The 27012-nt window shown below is 38.1% G+C and overlaps 1 protein-coding gene across 1 annotated transcript in view; it reads right to left on the minus strand.

Moving 5' to 3' along the window:
• Positions 1 to 24471, minus strand: part of LOC149784976 (uncharacterized) — a 63654-nt gene extending 39183 nt beyond the window's left edge. Inside the window, exon 1 of the mRNA XM_089978645.1 lies at positions 23547 to 24471. Within this exon, the coding sequence (XP_089834771.1) occupies positions 23547 to 23871 (325 nt within the window). The 5' untranslated portion in view covers positions 23872 to 24471. The remainder of the gene's footprint in view (positions 1 to 23546) is intronic.
• Positions 24472 to 27012: the final 2541 nt, after the last annotated feature.

Raw genomic sequence — 27012 nt, forward strand, 5'->3', positions numbered from 1 at the left:
CAACGCACCCCGCATTTACCTCCCAATCCCAATTTGAGCGAGATGTCCCAGTTACAACACGAATTGCAGTCCTTGATGGATCGCCAAGATTTGTCCGAAACAGAAAAATCGCAAAAGTACGGTCAACTCTTGCAAAGACTGCAACTCTTTCACCAGAAAGCTTTAGACGAAACAGCTTTACCCACTCTAAAAGATTTTAAGACCTTGATGAAAAGTCCAGCACCATCATCATCATTACCACCACTACCATCCCCAAGGGTCACCAGAGATGCTACCCCACAAAGACCTGAGGAAGAAGAGATGCGCGAAGTGTTTCAAACACCGTCAGCAGCTCCCATTTCGAGTAAGATTGCAGCATCCTTGTTGACCCCGTCCCCTACACCCCAACGAGAAGAAATGAAAGCTTGGGTTAAAAAGATGATGTCCACGCCTCCTTCGACAGAAGTGAAAAAGAAAGAAGGGAAACCAGAAGCGAAAAAAGAAAAGAAGACCAAAGCCATTCCATTGCCACCACCACCACCACCACTACCTTCGACTTCTACTCCCGTAGCCCATCGGACACGTAAATCCGTTTCCAAACCACCCTTTCGACCCACCCAAAGTAGCATCACCGAAGAGTGGGTGACTTATTAACACACCAACACAAAAATGGAAAAAGTCTTAGCCAGCATTTACTACGATCCCTCACATCCTGCAGGTTACGCAGGAGTTCAAAAATTGTATCGTGCTGCCAAAACTCGACTGAAAAGTCTCCGTTTACCTCAAGTGCAACGATGGTTACAAGAACAAGCTACCTACACTTTACACAAACCCATTCGACGCAAGTTTGCCAGAAGTCGCACCCGAGTGGAAGGCATCGATCATCAATGGCAAGCCGATTTAGCCGATGTCTCTCATTTGGCCAGCTACAATCGTGGCTACAAATATTTGTTTTGTGTCATCGACGTCTTTTCCAAATTTGCCTGGGTCGTGCCCTTGACTTCCAAATCGAGCAGCGAGTTAGTGCGAGCCCTGCAACGGGTGTTGAAACAAAGCGGTCGTCACCCTCTTCGATGGCAAACGGACAAAGGCACCGAATTTCTGAACCAAGCTTTCCAAAAAGAATTAAAGAAACGTGACATTCATTTTTTTACCACCGAGAATCCCGAAACCAAAGCCAGCATCGTGGAACGTTTTCAACGCACTTTGAAAGAACGCATGTGGAAATATTTTACGCATCACCACACTCTGAAGTACATCGACATCTTACCGCACCTGGTGCAAGCGTACAACCAATCTTACCATCGAAGCATCGGACGTGCCCCGCAAGACGTGACTCCCGACAACGAAGTGCTGGTGTTCGAGCGCCTGTTCGGTACGTCCCCGACGAGGGCTGTCCCCGAGAAAAGTGGAGTGTTGACCGTAGGAGATTGGGTGCGCATTGGCAAAACCAAACGCACTTTCGACAAAGGTTACTTACCTAACTGGACGACCGAATTGTTTCGCGTCACTGGACGAGTGCATGGCCGTCATCCTGCCATCTATAAATTGGAAGACATGAACGGAGAAGTGCTCAAAGGAACGTTTTATTTGCCCGAGTTACAACGTGTCACCAAAAAAGAAGACGACGTGTACGACATCGAAAGCATTCTCGAACGCAGAACCCGTAAAGTGGGCAAACGACGTGTCAAAGAAGTCAAAGTACGTTGGAAAGGATATCCACCCAGTTTCGATTCTTGGATCGACGCTTCGCAAGTCATCGACTATAAAAAGAAGAAGTGACCATCATGCCCTTTCACACAGCAGACGCAGCTACGTCGACCACTCCTTCTTCCCCTAGTTCTTCTGTGCAAGATTTACAAAAACAACCCTTGTGGGTGTGGTGTGGAGAACGTGTGCCTAAAACGCAAATCGTCTTTTTCTGCCAAATCTTCGTGGTGTATTGTGTCATCGGGGCAGCCATTGCCAATTTGAGTTTGCAACAAGGAGACAAACAATTGTGGACCATTTTATTGAGCAGTTGCATCGGTTACCTGCTTCCCAATCCCTCCCTGAAATTCTCCTCGAACGGGAACGTTGTGTCCAGTGCCAGTGCCAGTCACCACTCCAACCACAATCAGAACCCCATTTTGGGCGGAGACACGCCTCTGACATCCACTAACCCCTCGGACAGCCACAGAACTCTAGAATTATGAGTCACCAAAACCAATTTTACTTAACCTTACCCAGTGACAGTTCCATGGAGGTGTTTCCCCACAACACGTTGTGCTGTTACACGGCCAAATTACCTCAGGCCATCCCCTTAGATCACGAAGCCCATTGGGAAGTGGCTTTAGTAGAAATGATTCACCCGACCCAAGTCCTCAATGTCCTTCCCAATGAAAATAAATTTGATGTGGAAGTTCATGACGAGCAAATGCAACAGTGGATGGATACCCATAGCAAATATGACAAGAAAACCCGTACACCAAATCTAAAGTGGACCACCTATCACTTGTTCATTCCCCCAGGCTATTATTTTAGTGGTCAACATTTGGTCAACACCATAGCCACCAGGTTTAATAGTGTGTTTCTGAAAGCTTTGGAAAGTGTCAAAAAAAGTGTCACCCTGGAGTACCACAAAACAGCTCGTCGCTTCCTGATGAAATTTCCTGAGGGGCCCAAAATCATGTCTTTCTTATTTTGTCATGAATTGTTTGACATGTTGGGCGGTGACATGGAGCTAAGGAAGAAAGTAGAAAAAGAAAAAGGTGAATTACCAGTCATTTCTGACAACGATTCTTTTGCCAAGTATTTTCGTACCCCGGTAGAACTGAACCAAGGACTGAATTTGATGTTCGTGTACTCCGATGTGGTGGAGTACAACGTGGTGGGACACACCTCCGTACCGTTACTGCGTGTCATTCCTTTCAAAGTGGATTCTGCCACGCTCGCTGACGAGGAAGGTGGAAACACTTACCACGTCCACCGCGAATTTGTCCATCCTCACTATTTGCCTGTCAGCAAGTCGTATTTGGACACGGTCAACATTACTATAAAAGGAGATTTAGGACAAAATATTCCATTCACCAAAGGAAAAGTCACGGTGAAACTCCATTTTCGAAAACGGTTTTCTCACGACTCGTAAGTAAGTCATGTATCCAGTGTACCGAGGGGTTGCACGACAGCGAGGACACGGTTTAGGAGACATGTTAAAATCGGCCTTTCGTTCGGTGGCCCCAGTGTTGAAACCGATGGTGACACGCGGATTGCACGCTTTGAAAGATGCGGCACTGACGCAAGGCAAAGAATTTCTCCAAAATGTCATCATCGACAAACAAAACCCTAAAGAAGCCTTCATGAGGGCAGGCAAAAATGTCTTGCTGCAAACGGGTAAAGACATTTTAGGCCGACGAGACACACCTATAAATGCCCTGCACGCTACCGAGTCAGGCATTCAGCAAGGACAAGGCAGAAAGAGACGACGCAGAAAACACCCTTTCACCAGACTTCAAGCGAGAAAGGCCAAGAAAAGAAGAACCGTTCGAGACTTAGACGTTTTCGATTATTGAAACATAGAAAAAATGATGCACCGAGAGTCTTGCGCCTGTTCCAAGACGGAACTGGATCTGTTTGCCATGCCCCCCACCATGATGACGATGCAAGAATCCCAGTGGGTGGAATTTCACCCCGTCTCCTCATTGACAGCCTCAGCTCCCATCGAGTTTGAAATCAAAGGACAGCCCGAAGATTACATCGATCTGAATAGCAGTTACTTGTACTTGAAAGTCAAAGTTGTCGATGAGGACAATTCGACCCTAGATGGCGATGAGGTAATAGCTCCCGTCAACAATTTCATGCATTCCTTGTTTAGCGGAGTGGACTTGTACTTGAACAACAAACTGGTCAGCAGCAGCATGGATACTTACCCTTATCGAGCGTACCTGGAAAATCTCTTGACGTACGGAATAGATGCCAAGAACACTCATCTCAATGCCTGTGTGCTATGGGAAGCTGACGAAGCAGGCCAGTTTGAAAGATTCGAAACTGATGCAAGCAAAACACCAAACAATGACGGATTTGTAGAACGAAGAGACAAAATCAAAAACGAACAAAGTTTAGAACTGATGGATCGTTTACATCTGGACATGTGGTTGCAAGAGAAATATTTGCTAAACGGGGTGAATGTTCGCCTGAGACTGAATCGTAGCAGTGCCGCTTTCCATTTGATAGGTACTACTGTTTGCAAAACTGTCATCGAGGAAGCCAGGCTCTACGTACGCCGTGTGGAAGTGTTACCTAAAGTGGGTAACGACATCAGTCAGACGTTGAGCAGAACGACCGCCAAGTATCCCATACGACGCGTGGAAGTGAAAACGTTCACCATTCCCAAGGGACAGCGATCCATGATCGAAGATCATCTGTTCCAAGGACAGCTACCCAAACGTTTAATCGTTGGTATCGTCGAGAATACAGCCTTCAACGGAGCTGTCGAAAAAAATCCTTTCTACTTTCAACACTTTGGTGTGTCAAAGATCGAAGTCAGTCGCGATGGCAAGACCTTGTGTACCCGACCTTTCGAACCTGACTTTGAGAAGAAGAATTACTTGAGATCGTACTTGTCCCTGTACGAAGCCACCGGCCAGTTAGGAACCAACACCAGTCACGGCATTACGTACGAGGATTACGCAGGAGGTTATGCTTTGTGGGCTTTCGATTTCACTCCAGACCAAGGCAGCGACGAGGGACATTTCCACCCTATAAAATCTGGTCAAATTCGTGTGGAACTTCAGTTTGCAAACCGAGACCCTGATGTAACGGTGAACGTCATCCTGTATGCCGAATTTGATAATACCATAGAAATCAATAGTTTGAGAGAAGTCATTCTAGATTACTAGAAAGCCATGGAAGACTGTTCTCCCTCTTTACCTAGTGGAGAAACTTTGGAGATGGAATGTGTCGAAAAAGAAGAAGTGATCATGATGAAGTCGAGATGGCCAGAACAAGAAGCCCATTTAGTCTCCTGTTTTGCCAAACACTTGGTTGACAAAATGACGGAATTGATCAAGAAAAATTGCTATGGATGTCAAAACGATCATCCCAGTCAAATTCAACACGATAAATGCCTGATGTTGAGTCAAGAAGAAAAATTGGACGAGTATCTGGACGAAGCTTGGAGTCTCATCTCAAACAAAGACGTGTTGCACCAGTGGTATAAAGACTTGCGTGAACATTCTTGTCCACCATTAACCACTCAAGAGATCCATCGTATCGAAGCTCTCCTAAATCAGAGTGAGGAAACAGAACGAATAACCGTTTATTCGTCAGACATTTTCAAGCAAAAAGTCAGGATCGAATTGACAACTTATTATTACCTGTGAAGAAGAAGAAAAAAACAACACAGAAAACAATGGATACCTGGGAACTTTATTACCTTTTGAACCACAGTTCGTATACAGCTTCTTGGAATCCTGTCGTCTGTGCTAAAGATGAACTCCCTCATCGCAAACCTAAAGACCATCAAGCTTACGTGATCAACACGGACGACAGTCATCTCCCAGGAACCCACTGGGTAGCCGTCTACTTTCCTCAAGAAGGATGTGTGGAATATTTCGATTCGTACGGATTGCCCCCTTTGGAAGACGATATAATTGACTTTATGAGAAGAAATGCTCAAACCACCCGATTCAATAATGTGAAATTACAAGGCACAGATTCCTTGGTGTGTGGACAATATTGTGTGTATTTTCTGCATCATCGCAGCCTGGGCTATTCCTTAGAACATTTAGTGACTCATTTCGATCCTCGTTCTTCTGCTAGAAACGATGTGAAAGTAGATCGATGGTTTTGTGACCATTATGCTTATCTTTTGTCTCAAGCTAGGAAACGTAGTGTCCATCAATGGCCTAATGATTTCCAACAGTGGAAATCACAATTTCATTCACAACGTTGTCAGCCCTGTTTAAAGTAGATTGTCTATTGAGAAAAAATGTTTGTGATTTGAAAAAATTGTTTGATGTTATAGTGTTGGATTATTGTTAAAAATGTTAGAGTTGTTGTTTAGTGTTAAGTGATTTTTGAATAAAAAATGTTGTGTTTTGAAAAAATGCTTTTGTCTTTTGTTTAGCTATAAGAATGTTGGATTGATGCTCTTTCATTTCTTACTATCCCTCTCATGACACTCACTAAACGTTGCGACTCGAAAACCGTGTGGGGATGTTTTCCTTCACGTCCGCGCTTTGACTTTAAGAACCGGTTTGTTCCCAGTCTAACCATCCATTGTCGACTCATCCTCTTAAGAAGATGTGCTCCAAACTAGCTAAACTCAACGAAGCCTACGTGAATTTGCATAGGGTCAGACACAGTCTGATACCGAAGCCAGAAGAAATAGAGAATGTGAGAATGTTAAAAATCACTGAAGACCTAATAGAAGAGCTCTTCAGAGAAGAAGTGAACAGGGAAAAAGAAGAATGGACAGAGAAGTACAGACTTCAAAAACAGCAGCAACAACAGCAACAGCAGCAGCAGCAGCAGCAACCTGAACCTGACAGAGGCTTTGTCGATTGTCGTATCGACACCAAAGAGTTCTTCTTCTCTTTCCGAAGAAGCAGACCTATCGCCAGAAAGTCTATCCTCAGAGGACATCGCATTCTTAGAAACTAAAAAAGAATGCCATAGCAAACAAAAAAACAGCCCTTTTCAGGGCTACCCAATACTCTAGAAAAGAAATAACCATCAATTTGCCAATGTGTGTAGGTAGAGTAGTGTGAAAATAAACACTAACTCTTTATTAATAGTGGAAGTGTATGTATTTGTGTGTTAGTGTTAGTAAGTGGTTAAGTAAGTTGGTATGGATAGTAGATTAAAATGATGTTTGTTTTTTTGGCTGTTAGAGGTGTATATTTTGGGTTAGATTGGATTGCTTTGAGTATGTGGATAGTCTATTGAAGTGATTTATAAAAAATTTTAAAATAGTAATGGGTAGAATAAAAAGTAAGTGAGTGTTTCTTTTAGGTCCGCGCGTTGTTGTTTTTTTTTGGTCATGATCTAGGTAAGATGAATTTTATGTTATTAGGGGATGTTTTCCATCACGTCCGCGCTTTCAGTATAAATTGAAACCCGTTCGGCAGTCCAGCTACCCTTGTTGATTGATCAACACCAAAAAATGAACACGAGACTTGAGAAACTGTTGGAGCTTCATGTGCATCTGGAATGTGCCAGGCGCATATTAAATGAACTGGCCGCGGAAGCCATTGTCGAGGAGGGAAGGATAAGAGAGGAGGAAAGAAGAAACAAAGAAGAGGAGGAGAGAAGATATAAAGAAGAAGAAGAAAGAAGATATAAAGAGGAAAGAAGAAACAAAGAAGAGGAGGAGGAAAAGGAGAGAAGAAATTTCAAAATCCCAGAGAGCGAAAATTGGGATTCTGAAGCGACATATCCTGCCTCTGCTCTTTCCCCCCAAAAGGTAAAAAGTAACTGGGGGATAAGATGTGTATGTGGCGCCAGGCCTGGAAGGTGCCACCATTAACCAGGTGCCCATGAAGTTCCAAACAAAACAGCCCTTTTCAGGGCTACCCAATACTCTAGAAAAGATATAACTATTAATTTGCCAATGTGTGTAGGTAGAGTAGTGTGTATATAAACACTAACTCTTTTTTAAAAAATGTGAGGGTATGTGTTTGTGTGTTTGTGTTTGTAAGAGTAAAGGTATGTTTGTGCGAATAGTAGATTATGGGTTTCTTTATTGTTTCTTAGCAAATGTGAAGAGTATAGTTTGGGTTATATTATATGAAATGAAAAAGTAGGGGATGTTTTCCTTCACGTCCGCGCGTTGTTCGGTCATGATCTAGGTAAGATCCATTTTATGTTTTTAGGGGGATGTTTTCCTTCACGTACGCGCTTTAAGTATAAGAACCCACAGTATTCGTCGTTCAAACCATTCTGCAAAGAATAAAAAGAAGATGGCGTCAAACCAAATGGACAAAATACAAACCTTGCAAGACGTTTTAGACAACTTAGGAATAATGGAACAGATGCTAATAAGACTCGTTGAAGACCATTATTCCTATAGTCCCCATCGTGTGAAGATGGAAATTAATAACGTAAGGAAAGCAAAGGACAAGATTAGTGGTGTCATGAAAGAGATCAAGGAGGAGAAGGAGGATGAAGAGGAAAGAATAAGAATACGCAAATGGAACGAAAAAATTGAAAAAGAAGAAGAAAATGAAAAGAGGAAGAAAGAAGAGGAGGAAGAGAAGAAGAAAGAAGAGGAGGAGAAGAAAAAAAAGAAAGAGAAGAAGAGTGTAGGAGATAAAATAAGAACTTGGTGGAGGAAAAGAAGAAATTAGAAGAAGAAGAAGAAAACCCAAAGGCCCTTTTCAGGGCCAGCCATATATCTCGAAAAGAGATAGCCTTACCATTGCCTACCCCTTTTTTTATTTAGTTTTTTTTTAAAAATAGAGACCCTCCCTGTTTCAATTTTACATAGACCCGATACAGACCCAGGGGTTTTTTGTCCATGTTAAATTTACATAGACCCTATACAGACCCAGGGTGATTAATGTTAAATTTACATAGACCCTATACAGACCCAGGTTAAGTCTGTAATGCTAATTCCCATAGACCCTATATCGACCCACGATTTTTCTCCATGTTAAATTTACATAGACCCTATATCGACCCAGGGGTGTTTTTAATGCTAATTCCCATAGACCCTATAGTGCCCCACTTCACTACTGATCTGGAATTTTTTCCAGAAAATAGTTTGAAATTGACTGTTCATTTGTAAACACTTAAAGCTGATCTAGTGCCCGACCTTAATTCTAAATTAGTAACAGCAACGTGAACAATTTTTTTTTGTTTTTATTTATTTTTATTGTGGGAATAATAAGGGTGACATCGAGGCTGTATTGGATACGTGACCCTGGGCTTGTAAATAGTTTTGTGAAGTAAACAACTTCTAAAAAAATTTAATCTTAGAGTAAAATGATTGGTTTTTGTCAGGGCCATGGTGAGAGTACGTGATGTAAACATGATCACGTGACACTCATCCGGGCATCTGTTTTGCGCAGTATTCGGGTTTTATACCGATGTTTACAGAGAATTTAGTCAGTCTGGGCTTACAACACTTGATGTCAAGTCGTTTTCTTCTTTTGTAGCCAGTTTTCGAGTTCTATGTTTTCCTCAGGTTATCTGGATTCTAAAAGATTAATTCTTTTCTCTGGAAATATTTGATTCTTGAACAAAGACATTTCTTAATTTTTTTCTCGGGTTTCCAACACCAGAGTGTTATTTGTTGTGTTTCTACAAGGAACTGTAGACTACAACATTGTACATGATACAGCATACGTCATCGCCTTCCATATTGGATTCTTCGTCGGGACATGAACTTGAACTCATTAGAACATTTCATTATTAGGACTTTTAAAATTTTATTCGTTATTATTTTTGGAATATTCTGGAATTTGATTCTGAAAACCGAAAGTTCTTATTTTTTTCGTTTTTACGGTATTTTTTCAGGGAAATAAATTATTTGTTAAATTTGTCAAAGCATGTTGTTTTCACTCTTTCTTGTGTTACTGTTTATTCGAGCCTAAACACGTAACATAAGAAATGTTCTCTTTCTGGTAAACCTTGGTTATATTAACATTTATTATATTTTACATGTTTTCTACTATCGAGTACCTTTTTACATTAGGCATGCAATATTCCTTTGATGAGGCGTTTTCGTTAGTCCTGCAGTGTTCCATTATTGAGGCATTTTTATTAGTCCTGTAATATTCCATTTTTTAGACCTTTTCATTAGTCCTACAGAGTTCCATTGAGGCCTTTTATTATTCCTACACAGTTCAACTACTCAGGTTTTTTTCATTAACACATTAACTCCTGGAGGTTTTTGTCGTTTTCGTCTGAAATTCGAGTAGGAAACACATTTTGAAAGCTATTTCTGAATACATCCGAAAACACCAACTTCCAGGTGATCTTCCAATAACATACTGCCTAGTTGTGTTAGAAACATCGTTTTTCATTGGCTATTTGGCTCGCGCATGAGCAGAAGGGTAAAAGTTGGATTTTTTTTTTGGTGCTAAACGGAGCCATTATTTTTGTATCGAGACCACTCTTTATTCCAAATGCCCATCTTATCCTACTTTTTGCAAAGGTTCATCTGTGTGTTTGCAGTTCATACCTGTTTGCCTTAGATCTGAGACCAAAAAGTCTAAAATCCAGACACAAAATCGGATTCCGACCACGGGCGAATTTTGGGTAGAAAACAATCGGGTCCAGAAAATTTCTCTCTGTATTTTTGAGTGCAACTAGAAATTCCAGATTATTTGGTATCATTGTAGAGCTACATCTGTCTACCTTTCTATAATACCACCCACTTTAGTGTATCATACATGACCTTGACACTACAGAGCTCGGCAGTAGGCTACTACCTCCTGCCACTTAAACTCGTCACCAGGGGTTAATGTGTTAATCCTGCTGTGTAAACCCCTGGCTTATCTGCGAAGGTATCAATTTCCTTTGCTAATATAGACGGTCATATGTATCTGATACATTTATACTTGTCGTATGATGATGCTATGCTGGAGGTTTTGGGGAGGGGAGTTAGTGGTGGGGGTAGAATGAATTAAGAGCTAGAGTTGCAACGCCACCGTCCTAACTCATCATTAACAATCTTTTCTCCTCGTACGTATTACAGATAAAACCGTACCAGCCGTTACAGCACGTTTTCGTCTCAACACGTGTATTCCACCTGCCAGATGTTCTATAAAGGATTCCTTCGCGTGTACACATGTAAATAAGGCAACGTGGAACCTATAAATCTCAAAACTGAAGGTAGCATATTTACATAGACGGTCTTAGTCTGTACCTATCTAACAAGGTTCGCCTGGTTAAACAGACGAAGATGATGGAAACCAGGTGTGCTTAGTATACATTCTTCGCCATTTTTCGTTACTAATTATTTCCCATTGCTGATGTAAGTCAAGGGCTACACCTTTCTCTGTGTTGAAATAATTAGCATTGTTAAAATTCATGTGGTCTGCTCTTTGATGTAACCCGTATAAACATCTCATCCAAACTGCATTATAGAAAAGAAACAGGTGGTAAATAAAACACTAATAGATAACCAAAAATCATACATAACATTGACTTAAATAAACTAAGTAACACTGACTTAAATACACTGAATAATATTTTTAAAGTTGATTTTGAGTAGAAGAGATGTTTAATTTTTAGACTGAATCTTGATCAGAGATTCTAGTTGTATTGCAGCACAAATTCGAATCATTTTGAAATCTATACAAAAATCATATGCCAAGATTTTCATTTTCTATCTTGATTGGTGTATGTTGACTTGAATGACAGTATTCGCGCACGCACGCATGTCCGGACATGCAGGAACACGTAAACTTAACCTATTCTTCATAAAGATTGGGGTAATAGCAATGTATGGGCTGCAGACCTAAACGTGAAGATGGTAGTAGCCAGGTTGTCTTTAATAAATATTCACAGCTATTTCCGTCGTTAATTATTTCTCGTTCAATAGTTAATTCGAAAGCAAAGTATTCTTTTTTGATCTATGGCATATTTAACATTGTTAGAATTTATCAGTTCTGCTGTCTGACATACCCTGCTTGATCATCACCTCAAATCTGTACCTGAGAAAGAATTAAAGTAGCAACCAATAACATATACTTTTTATATTTAAAAAATCATTGAAGTTAGCAGTAATGTCTAAGCAGAGTATGTACGCCACCAAAATGTTTTCTTACACGCGAGGCTACATCCTAGACTATCGCTTTTATTTTTTTTACCACTGAACTCAAACCCAATTCCAAAATATCAACAACAGAAATGAGTACTTTCATGTCACTGACATTCAGCATTCAAAAGCAAAACCTTTAAATTAAGTTGTAAAATTTCAAGCTTTAGTCTGAAAGATTATTTAACTTTTTCCACCTTACTAACCATTTCGTGCCACACAAAAAATGTATAGTACATGAGACCAGAGCTCTAGTATTCAAAAGTCGCCAAGATACCACTACTAAACGTCTAATAAAACCAGACATCGTAGCGATATGACTGAAAAATTGTTAAAGCTACGTTAAAAAATCCAAATCACAAACACACACACGATTGTTCAGTCATATCGCTACGATGTCTGCAGTGTGACAGTTTATAGTGATGTCTAGCACTGGGGCATCATGCCGCTGACATGTAGCATGATGTTCCACCCAGTCACATTATCCTAACACCAGGCCGACCAGTCCTAACACTAACCTCTTAATGCTGAGCGCGAAGCGAGACAGCTGTTATTACCAATTTTGTAAGTCTTTGGTATGACTAGGCCGGGGATCGAACCCACGACCTACCCCATCCGAGGCGGACGCTCTAACCACTAGGCTACCGGAGCGGTCTAAGGAATTGATTATAAAAATAATGAAATAAATAAATATATAATTTAAGTACAACAATTATTTAATGAAAAGTAATACATAATTGAATAAATACGAGAAGAGACAGAAATTGTACGATAAGTTCTTTTGTCAGATCTGCAAAGCAAGTGTCTGGATAACCATTACGACATACCAATGTAGAAGGATATCGGTAATTGTTGTTGTGGTGGTGGTTATATATGGCGGCCAGTATAACTGTTGGAGGTAGAACCTTGGGAAAACCCCAGTCAGAACCAGAGACCCACGGGAAACTACCTGCAAGCTTTCTCACATACCTACATTGACAGAGCCCAAAACAATAACCCACACTGAGGTGGGTGAGAGGGCCGTGATCGGTAAAGCAAGCGCTCTAGACCACTAAAATACCTGTGGCGGTAGTAGACAGGATATTAGATTTCAAATAATGTGGTACAGACAGACACTCTTAAGGTATCAACAATAGTTCTGTTTATATTTAAAGGCATTTCCAGCAGGAAAAAACCCCACGGCATTTTAAAATTCATTCACACCGTTTGCTTGGAGGTAAGTCAAATGTAGGATTGGGTGGAGTCACCATGATGAATATCAGATTAAGGAAGTTTGCAAATGCTGGTTTATCCACTGGCAAATACCTTACCTTGCGGAGTTCAATTTCATTTCCACTTCAATGATTTATTTAGCTTTCTTTTAGTGGGTCGTTAGGGTTCGATCTGGAATGGAATCGATTGACCAAAACTTAAATAACTTTATAAGCCGATACATTTCTTAGTCGGGATACCAAATAAAAGACTAGCGTCGTTGAAAATAAAAGGCTATTAATGAGATCCAGTCAATCAAAACGCTTGGGCTGCACCAACTTAAGTCTTTTGTTGGTTCAATTAATTTTTGTACAAAGATTATCGTACCTGAAAAGACATTTAACAGAAAGTATTATGATGTTATGGGGATGGGACAAAATAGACCTCATCACTTCATTCGAAATACTTCATGAATTAATGAAATTTCCGAATATGACTCAGGTTTGTCAGCTATTGTAAAGGTCAATGCTAATTTCCAGAAGTGCGCTGGAAAGATAGTCACGAGATGGAATTGTACACTGGGAGTGCAGGTGGGAATGATATGGGTTGTGGAATACAGTTTAAGGGTCACTGGGTTTTCCTTCATTTGCCAGAAGATTGGTAAACAAAAGGTATGGTAACAAGGATGGAGTACAAAAGCAGCCAATAAAGTTCACAAGAAGACAGAACAAAAAAAAAAACACAACAACAACAACAGCAACATAATGTTCAACACACTGCGCGCAGCATGCCTTGAGGTCGTTGTTTTCCTTATTTCCAAGGATATGTCAGTTGAAGGGTTCATAATACATGCCGATAACATAAATTATTTTTCTATAATCAAGCTAAGAACCACATATCCACTATACTCGAAGTTCTTACTTGCATAGTTTATATTGCTTCTGACTTCAATGTTTTATCAGTACGCATTTTAAAGCCGTAGATCGATATTTCATGCAACGTTATACTAAACAGAACCCAACACATAATGCACATAATTATTCCAGTCTCATCACTAAGCACCTATATGAGAATATCTCAAGAATTCCTTATATTAAGAAATTTGAAATTTGCCATTTTACAAAACTGGTCTGTGTCCCGAGTATGAAAAAAGCCTGTGCACAGTAAGTGGCAAATATAACTGTTTAAATGTCTTCCTAACACTGAATTCACATAATCAATCAATTAATCGCTAAAATATATAAAATGTACAGACGGAGACATAAATAACAAAAAATATCCTTGGTTTGTTTCAACATATTGCGGGACGTAACATTTTTGGAGCTCTTTCTGATAACATTAGCAATGCATATGGGGGGATGCAGGATAAAAGAATGATCTTTTCTGACAGATAACGCAGCATTAGTGCCAATAATAAGCAAGCGAAACACAAAATCTACATATGTCATGAAATTTGTTCGAAAACTAGTTTTATTTACTACTCAAATGCTATCCGCTTCATATATTCCAGGTGGAGATACCATTCTAGCAGATGCTGACAATTTTCACCCACTGGTACCAGAAACCGATCGACATCTTCCCCGATCCAAGATACTCTCCAACTGCTGTTATCAGAGGTGAAGTGGAATGCCTCTTAAAGGCATCTTTAACTGAAAAACGAGCTTATTGTAAGACCAAAAAATCATTTCCATGTTTCCGAACAGTGCACGACATGGTCCAAAAACCCCTCCCCACTTCACATCCTGCCAGCAATTGAACTAGCTGTGTGGCACGTTTGACCCTTCAAGGTCGGACAGACTTTATCTAGCAGGAATCGGTTATCAGTAAAAAAAAAAAAAAAGTATGTGCTCTGAGGACACATGTAAGTACTTTTTAATCCGCAAAATGTTAGAAAGCATGATGAGTTTAACAATTAATTCAGACACATGGTTTCCAATGTACAAAGACAATCCAAAGAAAAGTTAAACTCCAACATGGGTTGCATCTATCCAGGTATTAAAATTCCTGGGTTTTAAGGGGGTGTGAGATAACAGTTTACAGCCGCAAATAACCGCCCCCGCCCCCAAGTTAAAAAAAAAAGTCATATCAATAGAGGATGTTTTCTTAAACAGAACATAGAATGCATTAATAAAAGTATCTCATTCCAAGACAGGTCTGCAGGGGATGGGTGCATTTGTGTTATCATCGGGGATGGGGGAGGAGGATGGGATATGTATCTTTGTGTCAGTACCTACAAGTTATCCCTTACTGTCAGGTCCATTCTAAGGTAAACTTCAAAGTACCAGTTTTCAGAAGCTGTCTGTAAAAACATCAAGCATTTGAGATTAGATCCTAGTCACATACAAGAATAGGTCCTATTCTTTCCGACCGATCCAGTGGCCTAGTGGTTAGAGCGTCCGCCTCGGAAGCGGAAGGTCGTGGGTTCGAACTCAGGCCGAGTCATACCAAAGACTTACAAAAATGGTACTAACAGCTGCCTCGCTAGGCGCTCAGCATTATGAAGTTACTGTTAGGACTGGTCGGCCTGGTGTCAGGATAATGTGACTGGGTGGGACATCATGCTACATGCCTGCGGCATGATGCCCCAGTGCTAGACGTCACTTTAATCTGCCACACTGCAGACATCGCAGCGATATGACTGAAAAATTGTTAAAGCTACGTTAAAAATCCTAATCACACACACCCTATTCTTTCCACAAGGGATCTGCTACCACTACTTCCGTGGACGACTTTTCAGTTGATGAAATAAGAACTCGGGCGGTAGATTCTTATGCCATACATGAATGCAGAAGAAGTACGGAAACTGAGAGGGAATTATATTTGGTAATTAAGCACATACTGATCACAAAACATGACATGCATTACACACACACACACACACACACACACACACACACACATATATATATATATATATATATATATATATATATATATATATATATATATATATATATATATATATATATAATGAGCTTTACTGATTTTGATTAGATTTATGTATGGGATTTGAATAAGCCTGGTACGAAACTCACCGGCAGAAGTGCCCATTTGTATTGCAGATATTGCGTAGACAAGCCAAGTACCCATTCTTGTCAACGGCTATTTGTCGTCCAGTGGAGATTTCGTGAAGAAAAAAAACTGGCAACATATATAATTTTAAATATTATGAAAAAAGATACGCATACAAAATCCACGCGCGTGACTGAAGTCACTTACCAATCAGATGCAAGGTCATCTCATTAATATGCGCAGAAGTTCCTCGCAATCAAACTCTTCAAGATGACAAAAGCTTCAATACCAAAATCTGATCAACATCTGGCCGCTATAATATTCATAAATTCGTCGATCGGATGCACGATAATATGCGTGATGTCGTTACGATGGCACTTGGATGTCACTCATAACTCGAAAGGTCCGAAGTCTTGATGGTACAAGATTACGCACCAAATAATGAAATCAAAATCTGACCAGAAACGAAGCCTTTAGTCTAGAATGTTTACCCAGTCAGCTAAAAACACTGTTGTCATTTTTATTACCATTTAAGATCGTAGGTCAAGGTCACATTTAGTACATGTAACTCAACGTCAATTATACAAGTAGCACAGAAAAGAGCTATTTGCTTAGCACATTTTATGAAACATCCAAAAAGAATCACTGTTTACAATTAGCATGAGCTGGATAATGAAATATTGAGATGATCCGTGTCACGTGGGAATAATGTATAAAAGTCAAGGTCAGTGTTTTTCATTTACATAATATCGGGCTGTGGATTGCATACAGCTACTTGATTAGTGAAGAAAGATGGCAACATATATATTTTTTAAACTAAGATCAAGATAAATATTTAAAACATCAACCGTGTGGCCTTTCTTCTCATCAAGTTCAAGGACACAGCTTGACGTCAAGGTCACCTTTCTTCTCATCAAGTTCACGGACACAGCTCGACGTTAAAGGTCACTTATACAAGTCAAAAATGATATGACTTCCAAAAGCTGGATGATAAATCTGTCCATTTATTCCAGAGTCAATATTCCAGATTTATCAAAAGCCAAAATACAAAATTTAAAGTTTCAATCAAACCTAGAAGCTTTGGCATGATGCATTGTGTTGTAAATTGGGCCGTCACCTACCATTACAATACAGTGCATCAAACAGTGTTAAATACCATCTGATATACTACGATAATTTAAATATTTTAAACTCCAGTCTTACAAAGAATATGTAATCCCAACCACAAAAACAAACCAAGGTGTAATCTAAATATACAAACAATAAACTTTAAATAAATACCTTGAAAACTAACTAAATTAATGAAATAGAATATACTATCCTGTACAGTTTATTAGACACCTGACTTGCATTGGCAAAAAAAGAAACCTAACCAATTTGCTCAACAGCCTAAATATCCAATATATCTAATAAAACAGATCATGTTTACTGACCATTTTTCAGCCACTGATGATCATACACTATTGTAGTCGCTCCCAACAAACTGATAATACATCTGGAGTGGGGTGGGGTATGATTTCGGAATTTAACTTCTTCTCAGTCGGCATTGAACACACACACACACACACACACACACACACACACACACACACACACACACACGATAGATACCCCGAAAATTAAAAATAAACAAAATGGGAATACAGGCCAACGATACACATTATATAATAACATACCATCTAGAAAATGGTGCGCAGAAAACAATGACCTCGTCAAGAAGAAAAGAAAGAACGCCCACACGCACTTTTGTGCAATTTTCCAACTTTTGTGCATTTATATATATATATATATATATATATATATATATATATATATATATATATATATATATATATATATGCATTGCAAATTGCCTCGATACAAAATTAAACTTTTTTATTGTATGCACATGTGCGTGTTTTTCTGTATGAAAATTGCTAGTCAATAAAAATCCTAAAGTACAGTGTTCTGTATTATCTGAAACCCTTAGTCAAGTAGAGCGTATATACCACATACTGGCACACTGCGTTCCTTATTATTTGAAATCCTTAGTCAAGTAGAGCGTATATACCACATACTGGCACACTGCGTTCCTTATTATTTGAAATCCTTAGTCAAGTTAAGCGTATATACCACATACTGGCACTATCTATACACAATACACGTTTTCAGGCCACCTCTATGTATCAGTATGTACAAACGATGCTCATAAAGAAAGAAAAATCTTACAAAACATCTGTTGCTAATACGAAGTGCTGGCACTGAATTATGCGAATTTCTGTATACATCCGAATTTGTGTTAACGGCAGTACTTGCATAGATTTTATGGATTTAAACGATTAAGCAACAAAATAAAAGTTTTTTTATGAGTTCAATTTATCTGAAGTGTAAAATACCTTAAATATGCAAACCAATGGTCTACAAATTAATCACCGTTTAAATGTGTCTTCCTTTCCACATGTTATCTACGGTCCACACGTTTCTGACAAACAAAGAAAAAAAAAGAAAAAAAGAAAGAAAAATGCACAAAAAACCCAGAGAATTTTTCTTTTATCTGTCGAATCTAGTGTTTGCAAGTTCTTGTACAGGTTTAGCTGAGACTGTTACAAGGGAATCATGAATGTATAAACATGTAATAGTGTAAGAAACGCCTCATTATGCTCTACTAATTGGATATATTACCTGTCATTTTATATTTAAGTTGTTACTAGTTTAGGCTCTTACAAAAGTAACAATGAAAGAGTGAAGACAACAAACTTTGTAAAATTTAGCAAATAATTAATCTCCCTAGAAAAACAAGGTAAAAGTGAGAAAAAGAACTTACAGTTTTACGAATCAAATCCAAAAATAATCCAAAAATTAAAAAATAGAAGTCCTAGTCAAAAAAAGTCATAATGAAACTGAGTTCGATTCCCTATGAACTCCAAAATGGAAGGCGATGACGTATGCTATGGTTAGCGTCGTCCTGATGTGTCAACAGTTCTTTGTTGAATCACAGAAAATAATATTTCAGTTTTTGAATTCTGTGTAAATTTTGATAAATGTCTTAGTCCAAGAACTAATTTAGAGCACTAGTATTTCCAGGGAAAACAAACTTGAAATGCAAATAAATTGAAGAAAACAAATTAATTAGCCTAAAACTGGTCAAACATAAAACACTTCTTAAGTGTTAAGTCAAGAATAACTATTCTTTCTCAAAACACCAGTAATAAGTCTAAATACAACGCAAAACAGATGCCCGGATGGAAATCAAGAGTTCATCCTTCTGGGAAAACCAAAAGTTTGTAACATTAAACACATGGTATTTGTCACATACTCCAAGTATGGCTTTGATTCCACGTTATGAACCTTACTTTGAGAAAGAATTAAAAAAAAATAAAAGAAGAAAAAAGTTGTTTACCAAAAACTATCACTGGTTCTGAATCAAGGTCAGGAACTAGGTCAGCATTAGAAACAACATCATGTAATGGAATTTAAAAAATTAAAACTAACAAACAAACAATAAAACAAAATCAAATATACATAACAAAGTATTTAGAGATAAGACTGTGAATGGTAGGGTCTAAGATAAGATGTTAAATGTGACGGTAAAGTTATTAACGTATCACAGGGAAATATTATATTTGAAGAAAAAAAGTGTTTTAAGTTTGTAAATTACCGCTTTTCATTGAAATAAACAGCTATTTTCTTTTTTAAGAATTCAATGTCCATGAAGCTATGCGTCTTCCAAATTGTTAGTTAAGTGAGGCGAGTACACTTGATTCAAGAAAAATACACCAAATCTAAATAATAAGCATCATGTGTCCTACCCTGGACGCGAAAAAAGTTTTCTTGAAATCTGTCAGTTTTTTAATCCGAGAAATATCACAAAAGACATAAGTAACGCAACAATTAATTTACTTGAATTTACCCGAATCCAAAGCCATGTTATATAAAATAAAGCAACAAGTTGATTTACTGGAATTTAGCAGAATCCAAAGGGTGGTTCTATAAGTGAAACTACGAGTTAATTTACTTGAATATATCCGAATCCAAGGTCGTCTTACATAAGTAACGTAATTTACTTGAATTTATCCTAATCCAAGGCCGGGTTTCAGCCAAATTGCTTCTAATGCCTGCCGAAAAACGGCACATCAGCATATTTCCACGTTTCAAGAATACTAGCAAGGAATTAAAATATCCTTTAGGAAAATCATGGCCAGTTTTACAGGGCATACGATATATTACTCGGATTATAATCAAACATTTCCTGAGTCGAATATAAAAGGGTCATCAAAAGAGACAATAATATTTGTTATTTGTTTGTATACCACATATTTATCGCCCAAGTTTCTTCTTGCGCTTTTTATAAAACTCGTAAGTATAATAATGCCTGCAATATGATTTTTTATTCAAAAATGTACATGATGAAAAATCAAAGGACAAGCAACATATGTTTGACCAAGCATGTCACATTTTTATAAAAAAAAATCGCAAAGAGATCATTTCTGGCCCAAAGTTTCGAACTACTATGAGAATTCTGTAATTTTAGAAGAAGAAAAAATCCACAGTGTAGCCAGCCTGTTGGGGTAATCACATTACGTTTGCCAAACATCCTCTAATACATAACGGGCACACGTTACTCTCTATGATAAAGGACGAAGTCTCAGTTAACACTAAGGACTCGCATACGACGAATTATTACTTTTATATAAGGTTAAAATTTGTTTATCTTATGAATGTATGGCCAATTATATATATTTAATTTTATACTGGGAATATATTATTAGTGTAAAAATCGGCAGAAGTGTTGTTTCTACCACATTTGCAAATGCAAGTGAAGTTCGAACATTTTCAAAAATATACATCCATCTTGCACACGGCTTCATGATGTACTGCAAAATGAGAGCAAATTTAACATGTTGAAATACTTGTCAACACGAACCAAGGAAAATAGGTGTTACTTCCTCGTACCGTAATTTATTGCGATTAAAAGTTTTTGCTGGATAATGTGTATGCTAGCTTTGACTAAAGGCCACACTGTTAAATGATTTAAACAAATTTGAAATTTTCTCTCTCTTCAAAGGAAAATATTTACTGTTTAATGTTTAAATAATCACAAGACAACGAGCACCAACTCTCTTTGTCTTTTAAAAGTCATTTAATATTATTGTTCCTGATTCCAGTAAGTTAAACGCAGTGTGGTGATGGGGAATTCCCATGGGTGCTCAATTTTCCAGGTGAAGGACTTTGGAACATGATTGCTTCTGTCAGATGCTTGTACGTATTAAAGATGTGTCTAATTTGCTACAAGAAAGGTGTTAATCATCTAGCCCCAATAGTTCTTGAATTTTGTCACGTGATATACTCACTTACGTATGGGAAAGACAACAGGGGAACAACCGCAGATGAAATATTAGCATTCGAGTTATAATAGAGACGTAAGGGCATTGCTTGACAAAAATGTCCATGGAGTACACCAGAAGTGAGAACGGATAATTTATCCGAATAGTAATGTTTAAAGCGAGAAAAATTATTTCTTTCCCAACCGAACAGGTCATTTTTCTTCCTTAAGCATATTTTCCCTACTGGATAATGAACAATAAATGTCAGACGCTGACCAATAAATATGTCGGACCCAGATCTGTATCGCAGTAAAAATCACGATGTTAAAAATCCCGCTTGAAATAACGGAAATACCTGCAGAGCTTTTTCGTTGCTTAATGTTCTCGAAGACTGAAATTAATGTCAAGACCAAAATTACAAGACAGGGCTTGTAGTCTTGATAACTTCTACTCTATGTCATGTCTGTCCTTTTACAACCTTTTGGTGGTTATAAATGGTTAGCACTTTTAACTTTTAAAATTTCACGGGGCTTTAAACTCATACTGAAGGATTGCCAAAATATTTATTTCTAGTTATTTTTTTTCTAATTTACCTGAAAAGATTGGAATTAATCTTTTATGAACGAACTATAAATCTTGTCTCATACAACTTTCATGTCAGTATTATTGGTCCACGACCAATCTTTGCATGATGTCAGTATTATTGGTACACGACCAATCTTTGCATCATGTCAGTATTATTGGTACACGACCAATCTTTGCATGATGTCAGTATTATTAGTAAACGACGATTCTTTGCATCATGTCAGTATTACTGTGTACACGACCAACCTTTGCATCATGTCAGTATTATTGGGTACACGACCAATCTTTGCATCATGTCAGTATTATTGGTACAAGACCATTCTTTGCATCATGTCAGTATTATTGGTACACGACCAATCTTTGCATCATGTCAGTATTATTGGGTACAAGCCCATTCTTTGCATCATGTCAGTATTATTGGTACACGACCAATCTTTGCATCGTGTCAGTATTATTATGTACACGACCATTCTTTGCATCATGTCAGTATTATATGGTACAAGACCATTGTGATAAGTTCTTCAGTATATTTGTATCTGCCACTGTTCACAAAAATACAGGCCTGTGAAGATATAATCGTAAGTACGCATAATACCCAACAACAGGTTGAACTCGAAATTAAATTACTTTCTGCATTTCATGATTTTTACATCTGTAAAAAGAAATATATCTCCCTATTTTTTTTTCTTCTCCATAATCTGTTCGCATCAATTCCTCCAGAAGACAGTCGAGTATCTGGGGAGTAAAAGGCATCGTATCTTTACATCTTACACACTTAGGCTATCAATATCGTTTCCTCTCTATGATAACCACGCGTCTCAATATGTATTAGATGGTCGATGTTATCAAAGATTTATACGAAACTACCTGCTGTATGTCAAGATTTTTCAATGTTTGAAATTTTTAAGTGCTACTTATGACTTGTATTAATAAACTTTAATCTGGATGTTGAACTAATCTCTCTTTCTCTCTCTACTTCAATGTTGACTGACAGTTGGTCTTGTAGTCAGGTATTGTAGGGAATGCCTACGCCTTATAAACACAAATTACATGTGTACAAGTTTTTAAAAGTTCTTTTAGCCATCTTTTAATGAATGCAATCTCTATCTCAACTTTAGAAACGAAACTGGAAAAAGAACAAAATAAGAATTATCAAAATCGTGTGTGCGCTCAGTGGGTATTTTTTTTTTGTTTGTTGTAAAAAGCGCAGTGGGATGTATACTTTTTTGCCATTGGTTGATAAATGGAAATTTTATGATGAGGTCTAGGCATGTGATTAGACTGCACTTACTGAAAAGACGATAGATGTTTTGAGTTCTTTAAAATAATTTAAACATATGTGTATACACCGCATGGGCCTGAGGGGGCTGTTGTGTTCTCATTTACCCTGCCCTATTCCTCTCTAATCTCAAACCCATACAGCCCCATCCGACAGCGACAGCCTGACGTCAAACGTGCCGTTAACTTAGCCCCAAATCAAATCCATATCCAACACCAGATAAAGCAATTTCACTGCGTTGCAGACCATCCCACCCTTACTTCCCCATCCCGCCCCGCCTTTAATGCGGCCTTGTCCGTTTAAATCATGCATATATTTTTAACGATCTGAAAAACAAAATAAGTTTTTAAGCAGTAAATGTGGGACTTTCTTCCCATAGAGTTACCAGACTAATAATATATCCATCAGTTACTAATTGTGTATACCAGAACTATACGGTTGCAGAACTTACCCGAGGGTAGATGTTTGGGGATGCGGCTGAGCCCCATGCAGACCATATCCCGGCCCATAAGCTTATCCCTGTCTTCCTGCCAGATAGGGGCTTCTGTTCCCTTCCAGATCGTGTTGTCCAACCCGTGTAATTGCCCAAGCGACTCCCACCGCTGGGCCATGGCCCGGTACCCAAGGTGACTCAGGGCAATACAACGACACTGACTGGGGCACGAGTCCGACTCACTCACACGGGTGTCAGTCCCAAGAACCAAATTTTCAGAATTCATCAAGGTCAGGAATATCAGTGCTCCAAAGAGACGAAATGCAGACTCCAATGTAGGCATTGTTTCCTTTGATATTTAGGCAATGTGAAAAATATTTTTTTTTTTAAAGTCGAAATCAAAGAAACATCTCAAAGGGTTTAAAGGTACACAATGTGTAAGAAATATTATGTTCCACATGAAACAACATCCTCATCATAAACTGATTGTATCAGTTATACCCATATCTATGATTCAGTACTAAACATCGCATTGAACATTTTTTCTCTTTGATCATTGTCGACGATCAGGAAGGCACCCTGCGTGGTCACTTTGAGGGTAAGAATGCAGAGGAGTGGAACGGTATAAGCCCAGTGGATGAGTTTTTAAAATACTTGCTTAGCCAGAGATAATACAGGCTCCATTAGAATACACATATAGTAACCATGTTTAAACATCTTACTCGCAAAAATCCCATTACTTCATATTTTGAACCAGAATACCTAACCTCCACATCTTTCTGGTTAAGCTCCTCAATCACTGTTCAGAAACTGTTCTTGAGGTTGTTTATTGTGCGGTTTAAGTTATAGTTAGTTACACTTAACGGATGTTGATGAAGACGCTATCCATCGTGGATACGTAAATATAATCTCATTATCCTACGTCACTGATATTCGGATCACCCCGGGCTTATGCAAATAGGCGTAAATCTTAGCTGATTGGAACAAATGGTCGGAGTCTTTGAAACAACCTGGGTCGCTCAAAAAAAACCCCCAGCTGAATCAAATAGCTACTACTTTACACTAACAGCGCGACATAAACGATATACGCACAGGCAATTAAGAACATAATTGAAAATGAAGGCAACGGAAAGATTTCGTGATCGATTTCTCTGTTTTATTTTTATAAATACAGTAATGTTTTTGGTGGTACTAGTTGCACAGAATGTCTGAAAGATTATTATTTCAGGGGCGGAAAATGGAATTAGGAGGGAGCTAGCCCCCCCCCCCCCCAAAAAAAACAACATGAAAGCGAAACAACAGGAATGTTTCCAAGAGTAAATTTTCTTTACAGTTAGATGATTAAAGTATACACTGGAAGCGCTTTAAATGCAGAAGCTTCTGGGAGCATCTCCCCCTGGGCCCAAATGAGTGGTTCCATCCCACAAACCCCGTACATACATGTTTACACTGCCCCATAACCATTCTTGGATCCACCCCTCTTTTGGACTTTACATTGTATTATAATGATAACTTCTAGGTTTAGCTGTATAACATATTACTGTTTGTCAACCACGCCTAATAAAGAATGACAACATAAGCATAGATTTTCGTTCTTCGGAATTACTTCCAAACTTATGATTACTTTCCACGCTCGCCTTAAAAGACACTATAATTTAATAATATCATTGCAGTTTGAGAGATAAGGGTATTTTTTGCTTTATGACTATGATTTCCCCATAAAGCAGTGAACAACGATTTTAGTTCCAACTCAGATCTTACAATACTCTCATTATTTTGTCTCAAAATTGTCATTTTAGAGTATATCAAATGCTTGAATGAACTAGACTGTCTGCTCTTCATTTTACGTTTACTTGCTGATAAAGATCTGAAATGTCTATCGCGAGATACGTATCCTAGTTTCCGATAGTAGTGCAAAAATTAACTGCATTTAATGCCCAATTTTATGTGATTATAAAATATCTTATCTCTTAAACGAACTACTTCAGAAATTAAAAACATTTATTTTGAGTTATATTCCGAGTTTCTTTGCTCGAGTTCTTTTTTACGGATCTGAACTACCAGATCATAATATGCAAACAATATTTTATTTCTTAAAGAAAAGAAATATTCTCTAGATTGGAGGAAAAAGCACCGAGACCTTTTAATAAACACTATCTCTTCCCGTAAAAATTTTATATTAAAAGTTGATTTAAGAGACAAGAAACTGTTGACTAGTGGGTGCTATCTTATGGATCATCAATTTGCAGCCTAAAACGGAAAAGATCGTTAATATTTTCTGTCAGAGTATAGAACAAAGAATTTTTTAAATGGAAAATAGCAAACGAGTCCTTTTTCAAATATATGAAAGAAATAACCTGTGGGATTTAATGATTTATGGGTACAAAATTCTTCATGGATATCGTATCTAGGATCATCCAATTAAAGAAAAAAGTAAAGCGTTAGGCATAGTTTTGCTTTTCAAGGTCGAGCTTTGTTATCGACACTTATCACATTACGAATTGAATATTTGCACACCCCACCTCTGTTTCTGACGCATATTCTCACGTTCCACGTGAAGAAGCGCCCCGTCAATAACTGGTAACTCTTTTATGTGTATTACATCCGTTGATAAAAAAGGAAAAGAAAAGAAAGTGTTCTTAACATAGTCTGTACTCACTAAATTTGTGTTAGTGGTATATCTATTGAGATAACCTGACTAAATTTGTGTTAGTGGTATATCTATTGAGATGACCTGACTAAATTTGTGCTAGTGGTCTATTGAGATGACCTGACTAAATTTGTGTTAGTGGTATATCTATTGAGTTGACCTGACTAAATTTGTGTTAGTGGTCTATTGAGATGACCTGACTAAATTTGTGTTAGTGGTATATCCATTGAGATGACCTGACTAAATTTGTGTTAGTGGTATATCTATTGAGTTCACCTGACTAAATTTACGTTAGTGATATATCTATTGAGATGACATGACTAAATTTGTGTTAGTGGTATATCTATTGAGATGACTTGACTAAATTTGTGTTAGTGGTCTATTGAGATGACCTGACTAAATTTGTGTTAGTGGTCTATTGAGATGACCTGACTAAATTTGTGTTAGTGGTATATCCATTGAGATGACCTGACTAAATTTGTGTTAGTGGTATATCTATTGAGTTCACCTGACTAAATTTGTGTTAGTGGCATATCTATTAAGATGACCTGACTAAATTTGTGTTAGTGGTCTGTCTATTGAGTTGACCTGACTAAATTTACGTTAGTGATATATCTATTGAGATGACATGACTAAATTTGTGTTAGTGGTATATCTATTGAGATGACTTGACTAAATTTGTGTTAGTGGTCTATTGAGATGACCTGACTAAATTTGTGTTAGTGGTCTATTGAGATGACCTGACTAAATTTGTGTTAGTGGTATATCCATTGAGATGACCTGACTAAATTTGTGTTAGTGGTATATCTATTGAGTTCACCTGACTAAATTTGT

This window comes from Sinohyriopsis cumingii, chromosome 13 (assembly GCF_028554795.1).
Source record: "Sinohyriopsis cumingii isolate HCF-2022 chromosome 13, ASM2855479v2, whole genome shotgun sequence".
Taxonomy (NCBI): domain Eukaryota; kingdom Metazoa; phylum Mollusca; class Bivalvia; order Unionida; family Unionidae; genus Sinohyriopsis; species Sinohyriopsis cumingii.